Source organism: Rhinolophus hipposideros (genome assembly GCF_964194185.1).
Source record: "Rhinolophus hipposideros genome assembly, chromosome: 2".
NCBI classification, from domain to species: domain Eukaryota; kingdom Metazoa; phylum Chordata; class Mammalia; order Chiroptera; family Rhinolophidae; genus Rhinolophus; species Rhinolophus hipposideros.
In genome coordinates this window covers 60,611,700-60,634,483 of record NC_138048.1, presented here as the reverse complement: position 1 = coordinate 60,634,483, position 22,784 = coordinate 60,611,700, and the positions used below count along the sequence as shown (strand labels likewise).

The window sequence follows — 22,784 nt, the reverse complement described above, 5'->3', positions numbered from 1 at the left end:
CACAATTGTTTTCAAATACTCTCGATAACATTTAAATAGAAATCACATAGTTCAAGCAACAAAAAAATGCCCATATGTTTGGAAATTAAATTAAAAAAAGAAATATATACATATATTTTTAAAGAACTTCAAAACTGAAAGAAATAATGGAAAACAGTTAGAATTGAATTTTTAAAATACCAAAAATCAGGGGTGGCCAGTTAGCTCAGTTGGTTAGAGCATGGTGCTAGTAGCACCAAGGTTGCTGGTCTGATCCCCCCATGGGCCACTGTGAGCTGCGCCCTCCTTAAAAATAAATAAATAAATAAAAATCAGAACTTGTTGGATACAGCTAAAGCAGGGCTTGGGTAGGGAAATGAAAGAATTGATTGCTCAAGCCAGGATATTTTGGGGGAATAAAAAGGGATGTTATTAACAATTACATCCAAACAAGGCATAAACCACAAGCAATCTGGGAAAAACTAAATGTATGTGACCTAACCTTAGAAGTTTTATTTGGTTATATGTTTATATTATAAAGAGAAAAAAGCTAAAAAATTAATGAGCTGATCATCCAACCAAAGAAATTAGAAAAAGAAAAACAATAAACTGAAAGAAAATAAAAATATTTTAGTAAAAGCAGGAATCAATGAAATAGGAAACATCCAAGAGAAGATGAGTAAAGCCAAAGTTGATTTATTGTAGAGATGAATGATATTGTCTGCTAAGACTAAGAAAGAAAAAAGGTCCAGATATATACCAAACATGAAAAACAGATAACTACAGATGCTATAGAGGTTTTTCGTGTTTTTCTTTTTTTTATAAAAAACAACAGTATAAATAACCCTATGCCAGTTAATTTTAAAACTCACACAAAATGGAAAATTCCTAGAAAAAATAATTTATTAAATTCACTCAACTAAATAGAAATCAAGAACAAGACGATAAAAGGTGAAGACACTGAATCAGTAATTAAAAATCTTTCCACAAAGATATTATCAGGCCCAAACTGTTTTACTGATAAATTCTTCCAAAACTTCAAAAAATAAAGAACTCCAACGTCACACAAACTAGTCCAGGTTATATAAAAAGGAGGACACCCTTTACTCATTTGATGAGTATAATCTCAGTGCTAAAACCCAACAAGGACAATGAAAGAAGAAAAAGTATACATTATTTTCAATCATAAATAGCAATGGATAAGTCTTAAATATATATTGGAAAACCAAGTGCAGCAATGTACAAAAGGTAATACATAACGAGTAAGTTAGGTTTATCACAAGAATACAAGATTGGTTTCATACCAATCAATGTAACTCTCCACAGTAAGAAATTAAAGGAGAAAATCTGTAAAGTGTTTGATAAAATTCAACATCCATTCACATTAAAAACTCTCAGTGAGAGCTCTCGGATGGCTCAGTTGGTTGGGGGCGGGGGGGGGGGGGGGGGGGGGGGGGGGGGCTCTCAACCACAAGCTTGCTGGTTGGACTCCAGCAAGGGATGGTGGGCTGCGCCCCCTGCAACTAGCAACGGCAACTGGACCTGGAGCTGACCTGCGCCCTTCACAACTAAGATTGAAAGGACAACAACTTGACTTGGAAAAAAGTCCTGGAAGTACACACTGTTCCCCAATAAAGTCCTGTTCCCCTTCCCCAATAAAATCTTTAAAAAAACAAAACAAAACAAAACAAAACAACTCTCAGTGAACTAGGAAAGAAGAAAATTAGTTTGATAAACCTACAGCAAACATGGTGAAATGCTGAAAACAAGCTCTTAAGATTCAGAACTATAAATATCCCACACTCTAACCATTAGAAGTACACACGCAAAAAAAGTACATTACTAACTCTGTTAAAGAATGTTCCATTAAGCATCTATGAAACTGAGTTTCAGATCCCAAAGTGATTTTGTGCTGCCGTATATATAACATGCGATTAACAGGAGTGTGTGGAGAGGAGACGCATCAGACACATTCCCAGGCCAGGCTACAAATGTGACTCATAGTCAAGTTCTTCCCTCTCTAAAAATTACAACATCTGAAGGACAAAAATGAACAGCAATTTATTAGGGATGGACTTTAAGAGAGGAAGTAGAAACAAGAAAAAAACTTGAGTATATTAACTCTCTTAATCTATCCAGCATCTTTAGAGAATGAGTAGTTTTCTATTAAATCACAATTCCAGGAAATTTCAGCTCATCATTCCTTGAAGCTGTGATCATGACTACTGAGAGAGAATTTTCTCAAGCAGTAGGCTATTCACTCTTTTAGAAGATGCCACTCGTAACTGACCCTTTCTTGATGACTCCGGGACACTCCATTCTGACCACCAGTTTCAGCAGTATAGTCTATTACAATACTGATGCCCTCGGGGGAGCATTAAGCAGCAGATTTTTCCACCAGCAGGAGTATTTTCTTAAATTTTGTCTTTTCTTGAATTTTTGCTTCTTGATGCTGAGTGAGAGAGCAGTATATTCCAAAACTCTCAGACGATACCTTTCTCTCTCTCTCTCTCTTTCTCTCTTTTAAGGAGGGTGCAGCTCGCAGTGACCCATGTGGGGATCGGACCGGCAACCTTGGTGTCATAAGCACCACGCTCTAACCACATGAGCTAACCGGCCACCCCCTGGACAATACATTTCTTAGTGAAGCGTCTTTAGTTGAACTGTGGGGACTCAATGTGAGATGTAATAAGAAATGGTACAGTAAAAGACAAAAACATATCTGGCCAGTACTATGGGCATAACAGAGGGATATTTTCTAAGTTCCACCATCCAGCACATGTAAACATAGTAAACAGCACGATGAAAAAACTTGCAAGATTGGAATGACTGAATGAGAAGCATTCCTCCTCTTCAAAGAGCAGCTGTGGTCTTTAAGGATAAATGAACATGTCTGAACATGCCAAATTACATGTTTTTTTCCCTCCTTCGGGGGAGGAAATCATGAATATAAATCTTGCTTCCAAACAGTATTTATCTTCTAAAAATAAGTTTTGAGTTGTGAAGAATTATATACTAAGATTATATAAAACATTAAGAATGTACTTTTGACTACATTACATTTTAGTCGTTTAAAGTATAATCTTAGCAAATGACGATCCTATCATCAATAAACATATACTGAAGACAAGTGAGATACTGGGCAAAGTGTGGTCTAAAGAAAGGGGTCTAAATCATGGTTTTTAAACGTCAGTTTATTCAACTGAAGAGATAAGGCACACTGTGAGCCAAACAGAACAGATATATGTGTTACAACATGGGTGTAGATGAGTAATGAAGGAATTTAATAGGATTTTGTAGTTTAAGAGATGGCTACAATTCTGGTAGTTTGAGATAAAGAGATGGATCAAGTTCAAGGTCAGGACAGATTTCTCAAAGTCACTTACTGTTTAGTAGACATTAGTGAATATTAGCAACTCTCAAAATCATAACCAAAAGATATGGTGTAGCTGTAAGTTAATGTTTTGGTTTCTAAATGTATGACCCTGTATTTGGCTACATGACCTTTAGGAAGTCCTTTAGCTGCTCTGAGGCCTGATTTTCTTATCTGTAAAACAGGGTTTCTTACTCTGTATTGGCTAGAGCTGTTAAAATGCTCAAATGAGACTGTATTTCCTTCTATGCTGCAAAATACCATCCATTTTTATTTGGGGGTTAGTTCTGAAGTAATATTCCCTCTAATTTAAATAAAAAGTTAGCAAAGAACAAACTACAGTGACTAACAAGAGTATAATCTGCCCCACTTTTGGGAAGGCATAAAAGTTGTTAAATGTGTGATTATTAAGCTTGCTAGCATACATGACTGCAATTATTACTTTTATAAAAATCAGACCAAAAATTTTAGTTTCTCTCATTTTCTGTTGTGTTATCCAGTATCTATAAGCAAAATCATTTGTCGTGTGTTTTATGTATTTTGTGTCACACAGATATCACATTATCCCATTAGTATTAGACAAGGGCAATAAGAATAAAATTCAGTGCTGGATACTTGCTAGTTAAACACCAAATAGGTGGGGGGAGAGGGATGGATATAGAAGAGAGGGCTGGAACATGATTTCTCAAAGTGTGGCAATACTATACCTTGGCCTTGCCCCAGACCCACCAACTCAATCTCTGAGGTGCAGCAAAGAATCTGCATTTTTAATAAGCCCCCGTGGGAACATCTGTGCGCTCTCAACTTTGAGATAAGCCTAAGTACCCCAATTGTTTTTCTTTTTATCCATTCAGGACTTTGCCCTTCACCCCAGATCTCTCAAGGATCTCTGTATCACCCCAGTGTGTGGGGGGTCTTTTTATTTTAGACCCATCATTCGTAATGGCAGAATGTAAAGGGAAGTAAGTACAAGACTGACAGGCAACTTTCAGGGAGGAATCATAAATGTCAGGGATCAAACCTCCTCCTTTTGGGAGGAGGCTGGGTACCCCAGAGGGAGACGTACTTCACCACAGAGACTAAAGCTCCCTGTCTGCAAGGTCTACAGGACAAATAACCTCCAGCAGAATTAGGGAATGTCCCTCCCAATTCAGTCAACTGTTGACACAATCTGTTTACACAAGCCCCCCTGGATAAGAAACATGGATTAAGGGGGAAATAATCATGAGATGCATAATGATGGTTCAGTCAACCATGGACCACACTTACAATGGTGGTCCCAGAAGATTATAATGGAGCTGAAAAATTCCTATCACCTAGTGACGTGATAGCCATTGTAACGTCATAGGGCAACACACTGCTCACGTTTGTGGTGATGCTTGTTACACAAACCTGCTGCGCTTTCAGTTGTATAAAAGTGCAGCACATACAATTACATATAGCACATAATACTTGAGAATGATAATAAACGACTATGTTACTGATTTATGTATTTACTCTACCTTTTTGTTATTTTAGAGTATGCTCTTTCTACTTATAAAAAAAATTAGCTGTGAAACAGTGTGCTGTTATGCCGGCAGCAGCCTCATGCATCTCATGTTTACCACTTCTCTTGATGGCATCATTTCCTCTTGTGCTTGATTTCATCTCACTTTATAAATTCAGGGTAGCCCGAGTGTGCACTGTTTGTAAAGCCCACAGCAGTGTACAGTGATGTCCTGGGCCTTCACATTCATTCCCCACTCACTCACTGACTCACCCAGAGTAACAACTTCCAGTCCTGCCAGCTCCATTCATTATAAGTGGCCTACACAGGTAGACCATTTTTATCTTTTATACTGTCTCTTTACTGTGCCTTTTCTGTTTAGATATGTTTATATACACAAAGACCATTGTTACAATTGCCTCTTCAGTACAGTCACATGCTGTAGAGGTGGGTAGCCTGGGAGCAACAGGCTATACCATACAGCCTAGGTGTGCAGTGGGCTGTACCATCTAGGTTTGTGTAAGTGTGCTCAATCACATTCGCACTACGATGAAATCGCCAAATGACACATTTCTCAGAAAGTATCTCCATTATTAAACACATGACTGCATAAATAAGAGATTTAACATGAAGTAATTTTCCTTTACACACATGGTATAACAAAAATAGGATTTTCTAAGTATTTCAAATACCAAATATATGCTCAACCTCACTCCTCCCCCTCAGTTAATCCCTGCAGAAAATCAGGAGAATACTGTTTAAAAACACAAAACCAAAAAACTATTAGAATGAAAATGGTATCCAGGTCTGAGTTCACAAACTGGCAGGCCTGCAGGGTGATTCTGCCCACAGAGAGGTTTTGTTTAGTCTGCAAAGTGTTGCTGTTGTTTTTAATTTCAATTAGTTGCCAACTTGAAAAAAAAGAAACAAGCTGGAATTTTTACATAAAAATCCAAATTTCCAAATTCTCTGAAAAAGCGCAAGGCTGTTAACAAGCTAATAATTGGCAAAAGCTTAGTGGTGGTTGCTTCCTTCACATGCGCTCCCTGTCAAAACCAAAACCGAGGCCCACGACGGAGGCAACCCCCAATCAATGCTCAGCCCTTGGGATCTGTGTGTCATTGGTGTTTGTGGCATTTTGGCCTTACCAGGGGAATAAATACTCACCAGCCAAATTATGTCATTCTTTATAGTGACTTTCACAGCGAGGGGAGAAGGGGATTAGAACCAGACAAGAGTGTAACTTTTTTTTTTCCATCTAGATATAAAGTGACCTCAGAGTAAATACTGGGAGGCATTTCGGTTGGACCAGGCCTGAGGAAGGTACACTCCTGCCTCTCGCGCCCACACCCACCCAATGCGGAGCAAGAAAGACAGAAAGGAAATACAATGGTCACCATCTTGCAGCCCTTGGTGACATCACTGACAAGTACCAGCCTACATTACCTCCCTACACCAGAGAGACTTGAAATAAAACAGACCAGGCCCTCAGAACACCCTACATAAAGAAAGGCCACAAGCATCCAAAATTCTAGAATACCACAGATAGCAGACTCAGAAGGCTGGGACCTAAGGAGTTCAGTTTGGTGTTTGAAAAGTAGGTTTTCTTTACACATTTGTTTGATGAATGAATGACTCTGACAAGTTATTCCTGATACCTCAATTTCATTATTAGAAATGTAGAACTACCTTGAGTGAAACCAGGAGATTTCTATCTCAAAAGTAGGTAATTATAAATAAGGTCCTTAGCTAATCTCCTACTGTTACAACGTGTTAAAATCCAATGAGTAATAATTCCTCCTGTAACTCAGCAATCTTCCCTAATATGTACGTAAAGTGTTACTAAGGTCTTTATGGGTAGCATAAACCAAGGTTCACGTCTAGCAGGCAATATCCAGTGAGGAGCCAGGAAATTGCCCTGAGCCAGTCAACAGACTGTGCGTACTGGGCAAGGCACTCTTCCTCTAGCTCTGTAATGGGGGGAAGTATTATCTCCCCGCTCCTACTTCGTAAGGATGTCATGTCTATAAACCATTTGGAGTACCTCAGGAACAGGATGATTTATATACAGACCATATACATATTATTATTGGCCTTACCTCACAACCCACAAGATGCCTCAATGGAACCAACTGTATAGGTACCGGGTAAATATGGCTGACTGCTTCCCCTCTCCCAATGAGGAAAAGGGGAAGCTAAGCCCAGATCAGCACCCACCTCTGTTCTGATGGATACTGGTTTTCAGGCATCATCTTTGGCATCTGCAGGGGCTGATGTGGTGGCCGAGGGACTGCAAAGGTTTGCTGCTGTGGTCCAGCGTCTGGAAGTGAATGAGGGGTGGGGGCAGGGCCCACACCTTGTACGGGACCAGCTGCAGGAGGGTGTGCCGAGGTGGGCAGAGTTGCCTGAGGTGGGGGAAATAGGGTATTCTGATGGGTGGGTGACAGAGGAGTGGTAGGAGGGGTTAATGGCTTGAACCCAGAGGGAGGCTTCCTATCATAGGCACTGTAAATAGAAAAAGAGAAGAAACCATTAGGCTGCAATGAAGCCATTAGCTGGTCACCAGGTCCAGCAGCCCACGGTTGCCAGGAAATGACAGCATTAACATAGTTAAATTGCTGGCAGCCCTGAGGGAATATTTGTACCTCAGAAAAGTGACAAACACACTGCGTCACAGAGACTTGTTTAACACTTCTAGTGATTCTTCTCAGATAATTTTAGCCTCTGCTTCCGGTTTCCTTTTACCCCCCACTTCCAAAAGAATTCTCCATGTGAGCGTGTGCAGGGGTGGATGGATGGGGGGATAGGAGTTTTCTAGCCTCCTCTCCCAAGTATTCCATGGTACCCAGGAATTAGTCAGAATTTTTGTTGAAGTAAATTTCTGCTGTTAACATCACTTGAATTAACAACTCATCTCCTTTCTCTTTTCAGGCAGATCTATGTTTATCTTCTAGAGCAAAGAATGATTTAAAATTAAAGCTTCATTCCTGGGGCTTGAATATTCTTAGGTAAAGGGCACAGCACTGAGGCTTTTTCATATATTCTGATTTGAAGATTACTCCTTTGGTGCTTAAAGTTCACATTAACATATGATAGACATGAAGAAGTATATATTCTCTACCTCAAAGCCACAGATCAAATACCCCAGTATTCAAGGTTCTTTCCCTTAGGAGGGCTCAGTACCCCCAAGAAATCATCCCTGGCCCCCCACCCCCGCAGAGTGGGTTTAACAGTTTTGCATTTTATGTTCAGCGCAGCGGGCCCATTTGAACTAGCCTACACCCCGAGGATTACATTGCCTGAATGAGGGGGTATGCTAGCCTGGGCTTCTGCTGAACATTTGAAACAATCAGCTTGATGGTTACTTTCTGGCCAGCCTTTGTCTGGCTCCACTTACCAATAGTTGTAGAGGCACTTTTCTCCATAGTTAGCACCAAGAGCCTGCTCGTGGCTACAGGACGACAGCTCAGAGGAGGGGCTGTGCAGCTCCCGTTTGATCTTGGTTGGAGGTGGGGCATGAAGCACCACTGAAATGAGCAAAGGGATGAGGGAAGAACAGAGAGAGGACAGCTGATTAGGGAGGGACAGGGAGCACAATACTTCCTTCTGCAAATCTTCTAACCAGCTGATTGTTCTTGGAACTCATGTCAAGTCACACGCCAGAGAAAGCCAAAAACTTAAACATAGAACCTTCCATCTAAAACCAATGAGAAGTTCTTTTAAAGTCAGAAATCATCATCTGACACTTTTGTTAGACAAGTCATTTTTTCCAAATTTCTTTGGTGTTGGATCTGCTTCCTAGAGGCTCTGAAAACCTTAAAAATCTTGCAGGTGACAGTTAAAAAAAAAAGCAGGTATATTAGAAAACCAAAGATTACAGGCATGAATAATTTTGTGCCCAAAAAGGACAGAACATCCAAAAATATATTGGTAGACATTACACATTAGCTTATCAAAGGCTTGAAATTGCTCTGGCAAATACATTTCGTATACAGAGGAATATTTACAAACTAAATATACGATTTTTTAAAAAGTCCTTCCTCAAGCAACTCTAAATATCCGGTCTGAGTAAGAAATACTCAACTTTAGGAGTATGTCAAAAAATTTAAAAGCAAAGGAAAACAAAAAAGGAGCAAACCACAACCTAGAAAAGCTAACTGCATACAGGGAAGTCCTGGAAACCCTTGTGCTGCGTATGACTGCGCTATGCCTTTTGTAGTGACCAGCCAAGGGCAGGGTTTCATAACCAATCCTTGCACTAATGGCGCCAATTGCTTTTCCTAAATTGATGAAATAGTACACAGAGCTGTTTGTTGCTTTATGTTTAGAAGTCAACTGCATATTTCATGTGATTCTGAGAGGGCAAAGTAACAAGAGTTTTTCAAACCAAGGTGACTTACATACAGTGGCCCAACCAAACCAAACCAGGTTTACCTTTTCTGTCTTCTCCGGGAGCTAACTTGTTTTAGAAATGGCATTTACCCAAATAGAAGGACAAACTCTACAGATGCTACATTATGACGGCTGTCTTCTTCTACTTATAGATTAGAATTGCTACTCTGTCCAGCTATCTTGGAGGGTGGGGCTGGGGAACGAGTGAAGCTTTTGTGCCAGCCACTTTCCACTGTATCAAAGGTCTCATTAAACAGCTAACCACCGTCAGGGCCCTGGTTACCCACTAAAATTTTGTTTGACTCAGTGTTTACTCCCAAAATACTTTTAAAAAAGCTTAGTTAATTCTCAGTAATTATACTTAGGTAGAACTAGTTAAAACAATCATCCCTTTCTGCCTGATAAGACTGAACAATCTTCAGGCCAACTGGCTTCTCGGTGCCTCCTCCAACCATGATTTCTGGTCTCAGAGGAGAACAAATGAGACAGACAACTCTATCCGAGATGACAAGTTTATAAAGCAAAGTCCTACCAGTGACTGACTGGAAAGGACAGGTTTTCATAATTCCTTTCGCACATAATGCCAACTGCTATTCCTGAACACATGAAATAAGTTCAGAACTGGCAGATTATATTTAGAAGTCATTAGAGTCTCTCTTGTGATTTTTTTTGATGGTGACATCATGGCAGCCAATCCTCAATTGTTCTCAAATGTTTTCATTCTGACACAGAAAATGGCTAAGTTTATTGTTAGAATGTTGTTAGAGAAAGACAAGGGACAATCTGACAACATGACACAGACAACCATTTCTCCAATGCAGTGAATATTTTGGTGGCTCTCAGCACTGACCCTCTGTCGTTGACTCTCCTCTTGCCAGTCTGCTGCCAGAAAGTTTTGGCAAAATAATGAGGAAAGGTGACGATGCCCCAATGTAAGTAAAAGTTTCATGTCCTTGAGAGGCCTACTTTTCTTTCTTTATCTAAAAAAGATCATTTATAATCACTGTTTTACCTAAGTGTAGAAAGTAAACAATTATGGTATTCAATTTTCTCATTTCACATTTTAAAAATGTATTGATATTTTTATAATATTATAAAAGTGACCAGTTGTACTGACAAGATTAACACCAGAGGGTAAACCAAAGCTGCCCCCACCCATTTTGCAAGAGAATCTAAACTGCTAGCCAAGTCTGATGTCTTGATTTCTTTAAATCTACATAGTATAGTACTCTTTTTAGTATGTACCACACCAGTTTGGCTCGAAATTATATAGTATCTTCTACTATCCCCAAATTGTCTTATGTCTAAGATTATGTTCTCTACATGAAGGAGGAGTTCAAAAACGATCTGATGAGTGCTATGGTCTGAGTGTTTGTGTCCCTCTCGAATTCGTATGTGGAAACCCTAATGCCCGATGTGATGGTATCAAAAGGGAGGGAGCCTTTGGGAGGTGATTAGATGAGGGCAGAGCCATGTGAGGACACAATTAGACCACGCTGGCACCCTGATCTTGGACTTCCCGCCTCTAGAACTGTAAGAAATAAATTTCTGTTTTTCATAAGCCATTCAGTCTGTGGTATTTTGTTATAGCAGCCTAAATGGACTAAGAAAATGAGTGACGGAATGGATTATACCGTGTTTCCCCGAAAATAAGACCTAGCTGGACAATCAGCTCTAATGTGTTTTTTGGAGCAAAAATGAATATAAGACCTGGTCTAATATGATATAAGATAAATAATAAACATAATAAGTATAATTAATATAATATAATGTAATATGATGTAAGAACGGGTCTTATATTAATTTTTGCTCCAAAAGACACATTAGAGCTGATTGTCCAGCTAGGTCTTATTTTCAGGGAAACACAATAGTCCCAATTAATTTTAAACCACACATACCTTACAAGACTAGGTCCAATGTAGTCATAAATATTTTTTCCCTAGGAATCAACCATTCAAAGGAGAAAGAAGAGAGTGGAGCACAGCAGGAATGAGAATTGGAAGTTTCACAGATCACTGACAGGAAAACCATTAGGGGCCCTGCGAGTGGTAAGGAAGAAGGCTCAGCTCTCCAAAGGGACTGCTGGGCCAGAGGATGTGTGAAGGAGCCTGATTATGGCACGCATTAGTCAGAGATAGCGGTGTATTTCAAGCACGAACTTAGAAGCCCAAGAAATGCTCTCTGCTTTCAGTCTGTTCGCTCCTTTGGAAAATGAGATATGTGATGCTGCCTTGAGAAATAAAGAAAATGGCACAGCACCTTGCAGATGGTGCTATGATGTATAATTATGCACTGTGCTTTCAAAAATAGAGTATTTACCTTCACACAGGCGACTTACTAAACGATGACAGAGACCTAGGACTTTAAAGTATGGCAACAAATTGGAATTGAGAAAGGATCATGAACTCCTTAGGATTGAAAAGAAATGTTAAAAAGAAAAAGTGGACTATTTGAGTTGATAAACATTTTCTACAATCAGAAATTTTGAGGCTAAGCTCAGAGTTATAGAAAATGGGCCCATAAAGCCAAAGGTGCTCTGACAACAATTCCTGGTGAGTATGGACACCTCCCTTGTAAAGATTTCAGTCATTCATTCACTGAGCATCTTCTACAGGCCTCACCCTGAAGGTGCTGGTGACATGATATTTAGCAAAACAGACACGGTCCTCTCTTCATGGCACATATAATTTAGTGAGGGATCTGACTTTGAACATCTTCTCATAGACACAATTAGAGTTAGGTGAGGGCCTCACCGTCCACTTCATCCAGGCTTTTAACTTTATAGTTGAGGACACTGAGGCCCATAGGGGTTAAAGGAATTGCTCAAAGTCTTGGAGCTGCTGCTATTAGAGGGGAGAGGAGGCAAGAGCTCCTCCGCACTGCCATTTCGGTAACTTACTACACTGACAGAAATGGGAGATATTTCACTCAACCGCTTTGTACATTAAAAATAGAGGACATAAAGCTTTTTGCAACCAAAACAACAAAAATACCACCTTCCACCTGGTTGAGAAAAAGTGCTCTAGAACAAGGGAAAAATGGACAAGAAATACCTCTGGAAAAGAACAAGGTAGACAGACCAAGAAAGATGCAGCCAGACAGACCTTAGCCTTTACTTTGTGCCAAGTTGCTTTTGCATCATTTTATTTGATCTTCCCCACCCAAGATACTTCTACTGTCTCCATTTGATAGATGAGAAAACCAAGGCTTAAAAAAGATAAGCAAAAAAGAAAAAAAAACAAATATATGGTGATGGAAGGAGAACTGACTCTGGGTGGTGAACACACAATGGGATTTATAGACGATGTAATACAGAATTGTACACCTGAAATCGATGTAAATTTACTAACAATTGTCACCCCAATAAAATTAATTAAAAAAAAAAAAAAGATAAGCAATCTGCACTGGTTACATGGCGGTAAGTGGTCAGGACTCCTACCTGCACAGTTCTTAGTCATTCCATCATATTACCTCCCAGAGGGAATCTAAGAGAAAAAGACTAAATCAAAAAGGGATTAAAAGAACTAGGGAATGAGATGGAGGAGGAAAACACCACCAAAGAAGAGAGTGGACGAATACCTTGTGCCAACTCCCGTGTCTGTATCCTCATGTTTACTCTGTATTCTCCAGCGGGAGGCACACCTGATACACCTGAATCCACTCAAGGACTTACACTTTCCCTCATCTCTGGGCCACCAAAATGGATCCCTCCCTCACTCCTACTGGCAGCTAACATCTCTTGGCTCTAGAAGCCTTTACTTCTTACAGTCCTTGCCCCCAGTTCCAGTGTTCCATCAAAAAGGTCATTCTCTCTTTTATATTCCACCTGACCAAAATCATCTGCTCGTTTAGACAACTGCAGGCACTTTAGAAGACCTGATATATTCTACAGCCAATCACTGCCTAGCCACTAACACTGTTGCCATGGTTACCATCTCTCCCCACCCCCATTCCCCGCCCCTCCTGAAATTGTTTCTTGACTATTAGGTATGACAATTAAGTTCGCAAACTTGTTCCAATGATGTTGCTAATCTTTTTTGATATCAAATGGATTAACTATGAATTTGTTACAACTGGACAAACAGTTAACCAAGTTTACTATTTGGAAGTGCTGAAAAGGCTGCATGACAAAGTTAGACCACCTGAACTTTTCTCCAACAATTCATGGCTCTTGCATCACGACAATGCACCAGCTCACACAGCACTGTCTGTGAGGGAGTTTTTAGCCAGTAAACAAATAACTGCATTGGAACACGCTCCCTACTCCCCTGATCTGGCCCCCAATGACTTCTTTCTTTATCCGAAGAGAAAGGAAATATTGAAAGGAAGACATTTTGATGACACTCAGGACATCAAGGATAATACGACACCAGCTCTGATGGTAATTCCAGAAAAAGAGTTCCAAAATTGCTTTGAAGGGTGGACTAGGCACTAGTGTTGGTGCACAGCTTCCCAAGGGGAGTTCTTCAAAGGTGACCTTAGTGATATTCAGCAATGGGGTATGTAGTACTTTTTCTAGGATGAGTTCATGAACTTAATTGTCCAACCTCATATATCCTCTTAATGCCACCTCTGAGCAAGAGCCCTTCAAGAGAACTGTCTGGATCCCTATTTACCACAAGAACTCTCTCTGTTAAGGATCCATGCACAAATATATGTCTCTGCTTATCAGAGGTAGGAAAGATGAGGGTGGCTGGCTGACAAAATTTTAACACATAATAACATTTTAAATTTAGATAGAATGTTCACAAATCAACCAACTTAATTTCACAGTTGCTCTTCTTACTAATGAACTCCTCGGAGGATTTTTCCATCTAACAAAGTGATCAAAAATCAGGCCCGATCCTAGCCAATTTAATAAGTCAAGTAAAATAAATAAAAGGCAAAGGGATTAAAAAGGAAGAAATATACTTCCATTATTCACATATAGCCTGTTTGGGTATACACAAAATATAAAAGTATCCACAAAGTGTAAGAATCAGTAAGCCAATTTACCAAGACCATTATTAGGCCAATATATAAAAAGAACCATTTCTATATACTGTAACTAAAACAATGTGAAATTTTAAGAAATACATCTATAATAGTATCAAATCACATGAAATACCTAGGAACACATCTAATAAATGACATGTAAGATGCCCAAACTGAAAACTACAAAACACTGAAGAAAATTAAAGACCTCTCAATACGTGGGAGAATATAGCATGTGCATAGGTTGGAAAACTTGATGTTATCAAGATATCAATTCTTCCCAAATTTATCTATAGGCTCAAGGTAACCTCAAACAAAATCTCAGCACTACACAAAAATAAGAGGAAATTATAATTATACTTCACAACATGGAATTTCACAAATATGTTGAGCAGAAGAAGCCAGACACAAAAGGGTACACATCGTATAAGTCCCTTTATAGAACTTTTAAAAGGAGACAAAAGTAATCTTTGGTGTTTAAAGTCAGGATGGAGGTTACTCTTGAGTCTAGGAGTAGTGTCTGTTCAGAGGGCAAGGAAGGAATCTTCTGGTAAGTTCTGGGTCTTGACCTAAATGCTTGTCCATTTTGAAAAAAATGTATCAAGATATACTCTTCTGATTACTATTATCTTATTTCAATTAAGTTTCTATTTTTTAAAAACAAAATCCTGGGTGACAGGTTAGCTCAGTTGGTTGGAGTATGGTAGCACCAAGGTTGCCGATCTGATCCTTGTGAGCTTGCGCCCTCCTTTTTTTTAAAAAAGGGGGCTCTGTCCTGGTCAAATAGCATCATTGAGTTAATACTAAGATTTCTCAAATTGTAGCAAGTCTTTCTTCCGTGATGGTATAGAAGAAGTCTTCCAAAGAAATAACCCAATTGTCTTAAAAATAGAAAAAATAGACAAATCGGTCCATTCAAGAGAAATAGCAATTCCCTCTGCTGACAAAATCTGTTTCCTGCCCATAACTACAGGCTTGTGGAACCTGTCCAAGGAAGCTGCCCCATGCCAGTGCTGGCGGTGAACTTCACTATTACAGCACCAAAGATCAAAACAAAGGGAAACACTTTTGTTGAATGTTATGATGAATGACAGTTTAATTCAAAAGAAATTTTTTTAGAAAGACAAAAAAAACACCGTGTCTAATAAGCCTTTCCTTTGGTGTTTTATAATCATCAAAGTTTCAATTTGCCACAGACTTTGTTGTGAATACACACGACATTTATGTGGTTGCTGCGTGTTAAAGAAATTGCCCATCAGTTATGCTTCGGCCTGAGGGAGAGAAAGACCAAGCCCATCCTTATTTCTCCCGCTTCATACACAGCCTTTGCCTGCCTTCCACTGGTTGTTATCATTCAGGCTTTGTTTTGGGTTTTCCTTCTCCCTTCTTCAGTTTCATTACCTTCATCTGGGGCAGGCTCATCTTTCCGAAATCAGCTACGTGGGCCTAACCTCAGGGCGGACCTTATTTGGTCCCACTTGCCAACCATGATCTTCTTACTTTACATGGAAAGTTGTGTTACGTCTGAAGCTGAGCAGAATGGCATGTTCATGAGGCTGTCTCAAGTGGCCGGCCTGTGTCTCCAGAGTCTCTCACAGCACTTGTGAACAAACATGATGTGGAATGTATGCAGTTGTGGTTAAGACTTCTCAGGATTCCAGAGCCATAATCCTAAAGGGAAGGTCCCTTCGTAAGCTTACTTTCTTTGCCACCAGCTTTATAGCTCCCTGTTCCTCTTAGCTCACTACCACCCCATAGCCCATACCACTTTCCCTCCATAGTAAGAAATAGGTACTGTTTAGTTCAAGAATGCAAGGGAGGGGATCCTGAGACATTTGCCCATATGGTTCTTTTGTTATCGCACTGAGTGGAACATGAGAAAGGAAGGCAGAGGGAAAGAATATCAAGCAGAGGGACATATGAACATAAAAATGACACTGTCAAAACACAACTGAAGAAATCACCTGGAAGGCAGGTGTGGCTTCTTCTCTCCTGATTTACCCTTAACTTGTCAGAATACCCTGTTGGGAAAGACCAGATGCAGTGTCCCTTGTGTTCTGTGGTTTGAAGAGTACAACAAAGCCAAAAGGCCTACTTTCCAACATACTGCTGCCTTTCTTTAGCTCTAGACTTTTTGGGACACGTTTTGAGACAAAGCTTAAATAGCTAGTTAGTAAGAAAAAAGACGTAGATAGAATGAGGCTTATTTTTTAGGTTCTCCCATATTACTAGAAGAGGTCAGAAATATGTTTTTATTCTATGGCTGAGAAGATTAGAAATTCATTTCAAGCATAAAATATATTCCTAATATCTCAATATTCGTTGTAATTGCTATAGCAGCACTAGTGCATGACAAGGACCGAATACCCTGTTCTGAGAACCAAGGAGGTTAAAGGAAGATAAAGTGGTTCTGGCACTTAAAAAAGAACATCTGGAAAAGGAGGTGCCTTTTGGATTTCCAAACCAAAAAAGAGAAAGCTCAAACCCATTTGAATGGTTAACATTGATTCTGCCTGGAAACAATTTCTAAAAATAAAAATTTGAAGTGTTATCAAATTTAGTTTAAGGGGCACAAGTTCTAAAAGAAGAATTGGAGGAAGTATAGGGGAAGGCACCATTTTCTTTAATATCTGACACAGCTAACTTCTGTAAGCATAAATTCAAAATTCGAATACAGTGAAAAATCATCCATGAATAGTAAAATCAACTATTTAGTAAGCTGTGCTAAAAAAGTTTTAATGAATCTCTCAAAAGCTCACTCCTCAAACATGCACAAACTACCTCTACCCAAATATCTCCACCTGATGCACTTTTACCAGTATTTTTTAAGGTCAATACAACATGGATATGAGAGGTCAGAAAATCAACAACAGAGGAGATTTCCAGACCTAAAGTCAGCATTCCTATGGGTATTTCTACGTATCCTTTAAAAATGTCCCCTAAAGAAGTCAGCAACTACAAAAGAACTGGCCAGGCCTCTTTAAAAAAGCTCAGTGTTGGGGGTGGCGGGGGGAAGGTTGGCGGATTGTTACAGATTGAAGATTAAGGAGGCATAACAATAAGTGCAATGTGTAGTTCTTAATTGAATCCTAGATCAAACACAGTATCCGTATCAGCTATAAAAGACATTTGGGAGATAACTGGGGAATTCTGAATATTATTGAATAAAAGTTAGTTTTCTTAGGCTATATAGAAGAATGTCCTTCATCTTTGGAGAAGCACACTTAAGTATTTGGGGGTGAAATGTTAAAATGTCTGCAATTTGTTTTCAAATGATCCAGAAAGAAAAAAAAATCTATACAAAGAGAAATGAAACAAATGTAGCAATGTTTTAAAAATAAATCAGTAAAATAGATACTACATCCCATCTCCAAGACACTTGGAGGGAAAAAAATCCCTTTATCATATGGTTGACTAAGAGGTCAAAAGGAGACGTGCCAAGAACTTCAAAACCATGCTTTCACACATGAGGAAAGCCACTCCTGGCCTATTACCAAATTGGAAGGATACTGTCCTATTTATCTTGTACCTTTACCACGTTTGAATACTATAGCCCCAGGAATCTAAAATTACACAAGGACAAATGTTGGTCATACTCTAATGTCTAAGCCAGTGGTTCTCAATTTTGTTTTCATTTTGGCTCTGGCTCATTCAGCAAGGAGACGGGAACACCCAAGACAGGGCAAAATGAAAACTGCTACTGCTATCGCCAGGACTATTGCCCACTGCCACCTCTCCCACTGCCTGGGTAAAAAGACAGCAATTACACAAGTACAAAATATTAACAAAACTAAAACCTATCAGTAACATGCCCAACTCAAGACTCAAAGCATTCTTGGGGAAAAAAAAAAGGAGAACATCTACTTCTTGTGAATATATATGCATAACAGGTTTAGAACAGCGGAACAACTCATTAGATTTCATCCCGAGTCCTCAAAAGGGTACATACAATGTAGCCGTCACCAACCTGTGAAGGTTGGCAAAATTAAAAAGAATTAAAGTGCTCTTCCTTGAGATTCTCCTTGATGCTCTTCCCTCCCAAGCAGCTAGTTTGGCTCCCTCTCCCCATAAAGGCTGAGCAGGGCCAGGGCAGAAGCTTGAAATGTGTGGCCAGGGCTTTTGGTGCTCTGGGCCTTACGGGAAAATGGCACAAGAATTTTTTTGGGCTCCAACTGGTCCAACCTAGCTTACCAGGCTAGGAGAGCAGAAAGGAATGTGGAGCTGAAGACCTAAATTATGTTAAAGAAAGGATGTTGGCTTGGAGAAGCCCTGCACATTTATGAGATGTGATCAAAAAGTGTGGTGAATGTTTAAATTTAAAAAAAAATTATTACAGTAAAAAACACATTGCCATTAATCCCCTTCAAAAAACTCCCACTTGCTTCGAACACACTTATTACAGTACATCATTCTTGCCACTTTCTGAAGCAGTTCCGAAGTCCTCTTTCTGAGTGTTTTTAGTCACGCTGTCATGGCTGCCTTGATGTCCTGAATTGATTCAAAACGTTTACCTTTCATGGTTATTTTGACTTTGGGAAGAGCCACAAGTCGCACGGTGCCAGATCTGGTGAATAAGGCAGAGGAGGACACACCATAATGTTTTTACCTGACAGAAACTGCCATACCAGAAGCGATGTGTGACACAGAGGATTGTCATGATGGAGGATGAAGTAAAGATATCACAAAAGAGTACTTCCAGAACTGCTTCAGAAAGTGGCAAGAATGATGGGATAAGTGTGTTTGAAGCAAGGGGGAGTATTTTGAGGGGAATTAATGGCAATGTGTCTTTTACTGTAATAATTTTTTTTTAAATTTAAACATTCACCACATTTTTTGATCACATCTCATAAAATTTAAACATTCACCGTATCTTTTGATTGATCACACCTCACAAGTTCTGGGAATCAAGGATGGTGACAGGACTCTGGTGTGGAATCAAGGCTCTCCTTGCAACTCATGGGAGATATGACAAATATCTGGCAGCCAAAAGCCAGGTGAGCATACCACATACAGGAGCTGAGATTTCAGGAAGGCCCATTCTGCAGTCACAAACTGTAAGAATAGCTGCATTCGTCCAGGGCAAAGTCCTACATTGGAAAGCAAGGCTTCTGCTCTGGGATAGAATTTCGTTATCAGTAGACATAGGGTTTGATCTCTTCAGGAATGTCACAGAGCAGTATTCATGATTTTAGATTAATCATGGTGGTGGTGGTGGTGGTGGGGTGAGGGTTATGGTGTTGATTACTCCAGGCTATTTTTTCCTACTTGTCCTATTTCTTAGTGAGGACAAAAAGACTGAATATTATCCTGGAGGTACGTCAGGGCCCCATGGTGCAGGATCAACCATGAGGAAGCAGAACTCAGTAACAATTACAGACGCCCTTCCTATATGGTCAATACCATTTGTATAATAACACAAGAGCCAAATTAGCAACTGATAAAGCTAGTTCCTGGAACATCTGGCACTGGGAATCTGGTTTCTCCTACGCAGTGGGAAAAACCTACAGTCAACAGAAGAAAGGCTTCAGGAATTGGTATGTGGACAAAAAAACAAAACAAAAAGAAAACCCAATCTATTTTTCATGATTTAGAGCTAGAAACTTGGGGTAATAGTTTGTGAGGTGTGATCAAACAAACAAACAAAAAAAGCGCTTTGAGCTTAGCATGATACAGACTATGGAAAAAGACAGTCAGATTCAACAACTAGGGTTAGCGTTAGAGAAACAGGACCAACTCAAGAGCAAGATTTAAGTCTTGACGACTCTGCATGAAAATGGCTGGGGAATACCAGAGTGAAATAGTAACCCATCAAACTAGAGCCACATCTTGCTACAGTGAGAAAAGAAGTGAGGGAAGAGGACACCTTTCTTGCCCTTAAGAGTAGATGAGGTTATATCAAGTATTCGGAAATTCAAGAGCTGGGACGCGTTTCAGGATGCAAGCCCAGGAATACTCCTTTGGTGAGCTCCTGTTAAAAATGAGAGGCACTTACTTGCAGGATAGTGTGGAGACTGTGTCTCCGGAGAGCCCTCTGTCAATACACAACTTGGACGGCCTACAAACAGGGTTAGCAGACTCAGCAGATCACTTCAGAATTCCGAAAATGAAAGCCCAGAAGCCTTGAATACAAGCATTAGAAATTACAGGGAAGAAAAGGAGCTTAGAAAAAAACTGGCCCAACTTTGAAAATGTGCAAACAGCATTAGTAGAGAGTGGTATCTGAAACATCTCTGAGAGGCCACCTGCAAAAGCGGTGGAATTTCTCCCAGGAGACAGGAATTAGAGTAACAGATAGAATTCCTCCCACCTGGGTTTTAAATTAGACAACAGAATTGATGCCGTGAAGAAGTTAAAACCATGAGACCATCTCTGTAAGCCTCTCTTCCATTTTCTGTTTGTCTCGGATAAGCCTAAATCTCTGCTATGGACTCAAGCTGACAAGAGCAACATGCGTCTACGTGGTGCCACAGATAATACACCAGGCTTGCAGAATGCGGCTTCCTCTGGGGAAATGCCGGCTACACATAGGATTGGTGCTTCTATGACAAGATGCTGCAGTGCTCACATTGGCTCTGGACAGCGAAGTGTTTGTAAATTTTGTTTCTATAAGGACGGTGTTATGGTATTTTATGCCCTTAACTGCTCCCTGGAATGTGGAATATATGCTGCAGGATAAGATTCAATAATGGAGAAATCTAGCCCCAAAGATGCTAAAGCACATTAGCATTTCAGCTTAAGACAACCCCCCTTGCCCCCCAGCTTGGAGCTCCTGTTAAGACTCCCAAACAAAGCCCTCTGGCTAGAGTTAGAGGAGGAAAAGAAGAAAATGATGGTTTTTACACTTATAAAGGGATTTTAATTTACCGGTAGGAAAGGGGGACTGACTTGACAAGGGGATTATACTTTACAGGTAGGTAAGCGCTACATTAGGAGTATTCTTATACTGTTGGGATCAAATTATTTTAACTATAATGCTTATATTATCTAGAGACTTCATATAATTGGGAGGAGGGGAGTGATTTGGGGGTTTGCTTCTGCTAGGCCCAGCGCAATGATCACAACATTGATTACAGCCCAAAATTTCCTCCCTCCCTTCCCCCCTCTTCCATTGCCTCTTTCAGCAATGGCAGCAGCTGGTTGCCAGAACCAACACATGGTATTTCAAAATCGAATCAGCAACTGAAATACTCATGGTCGGAAGATGGAAAGCTAAATTTTGCCAATGAAAGTCAGTTTGGGAGGTCACTGCAACTGCAACCGAAAAGGTGGGATAGTACCACTCGGGCTGACCAGTTGAAATGGGAGGACACCCTACGCTCCAGGGGGGCTCAAGGCTTCCCCTACCTCTTTACTACCCCTCCAGAAAGGAGATATGTAATGTAAATCAACGCCAAGGTTCTAAAGGACAGTAGGAGGACAGCCTTGGCTGGGAATAACAAAAGTGGTCCTCAAGGCTATTTATCTCTTCCATTGCAAGGGGCTGGAAGCTGCTCCAGCCCTCCAAAGGCTGAGAGGGCCCCAGGAAGAGCTCGGGGTAATGGTTCTATGCACAGGGAGGCAGACTGCCCTGGTGTTGGCCTTAAGGGCAGAAGAGTCCTTAAGGCTGACCTACGGTCTAGGGGCAAGTCTATCAGAGTAAAGAAGTTGGCTGGCCATTTTCTTTGTCATCAACTAGGAGGGCCAGTTGCTAAATCAAATTTGGGATACTGGCCTTGTCCTTTCTTCACCTCTATCAGTACTAACAATAATGACACAGATGATTTTTAAAGGTTTCTATTCTAAGTTTGGCTAAAATGGAAGAAAAGAGATTCTTCATATTAATTCCCCTTCTCTCCTCCTCCCAAAAGAAATGGTCGTATGTACTGAATCAGGAATATCCTGACTCACAGATGGGAACTGGGTAAGAACGAGTGTCTATCATGGAATAGCTACATCTCATTCTTGATACAAAACTGCAAATCTTTCAAGTAGTCATTTCTAAACAGAAAAATATCTATTATCAATTAAGGAAGATAATTTAATACCAGTGATAATACTAGTTGCAGATTTACTTCCTTTAAGTTCACACTCTCTACACGTCAGTATTATTTTTAAAACAGGTTGGATTGTGCAGTTCCTTTTCTTTAAAGGACTCATTTATCCTAACAAGCTAGAATTGTTACTTTAGAATTCTGAAAATGGAAACCCAGAGGCCTTGAATATGAGAGTTAGAAATTCAAGGGAGGAAAACGAACTTAGAAAAGAACTGGCCCAACTATGACAGATTAATTAATACAGGCTTATGTATTAACAGATATGGGGCTCTTTCATAAAAATATTTTATACAGAATGAATATTTCTAATTGCGTAAGAGTGCCACATCCCAAAACTTGTGGGCTATGGAGAAACCAAAGCATTTGACAAGTAAAAGACTTGTCCGAGTGTACAGAGCTAACTGGGAGGAGAGTCAAGATAAAAATAAGTGGTTTCTCTGGTTTTGAATGAACCGCCCCCTTTCGACTACCCTTGAGGGTGGATCTTTTTAGACCTACAGCACGGAGCCCTTGTTTCCATCTGGGACGTTTGGTGACTTGAAAGCTT

At 40.0% G+C, this 22,784-nt stretch overlaps 1 protein-coding gene across 1 annotated transcript in view; it reads right to left on the bottom strand.

Annotated features, from left to right (window-relative positions):
* The window catches only part of ETV5 (ETS variant transcription factor 5), a 59,176-nt gene that overhangs the window by 22,763 nt on the left and 13,629 nt on the right, over window positions 1-22,784 (bottom strand). The window contains exons 6-7 of the mRNA XM_081063604.1: window positions 8,236-8,365; window positions 7,056-7,343 (exon numbers count right to left, since the gene is read on the bottom strand). Of these exons, the coding sequence (XP_080919730.1) occupies window positions 7,056-7,343; window positions 8,236-8,365 (418 nt within the window). The remainder of the gene's footprint in view (window positions 1-7,055; window positions 7,344-8,235; window positions 8,366-22,784) is intronic.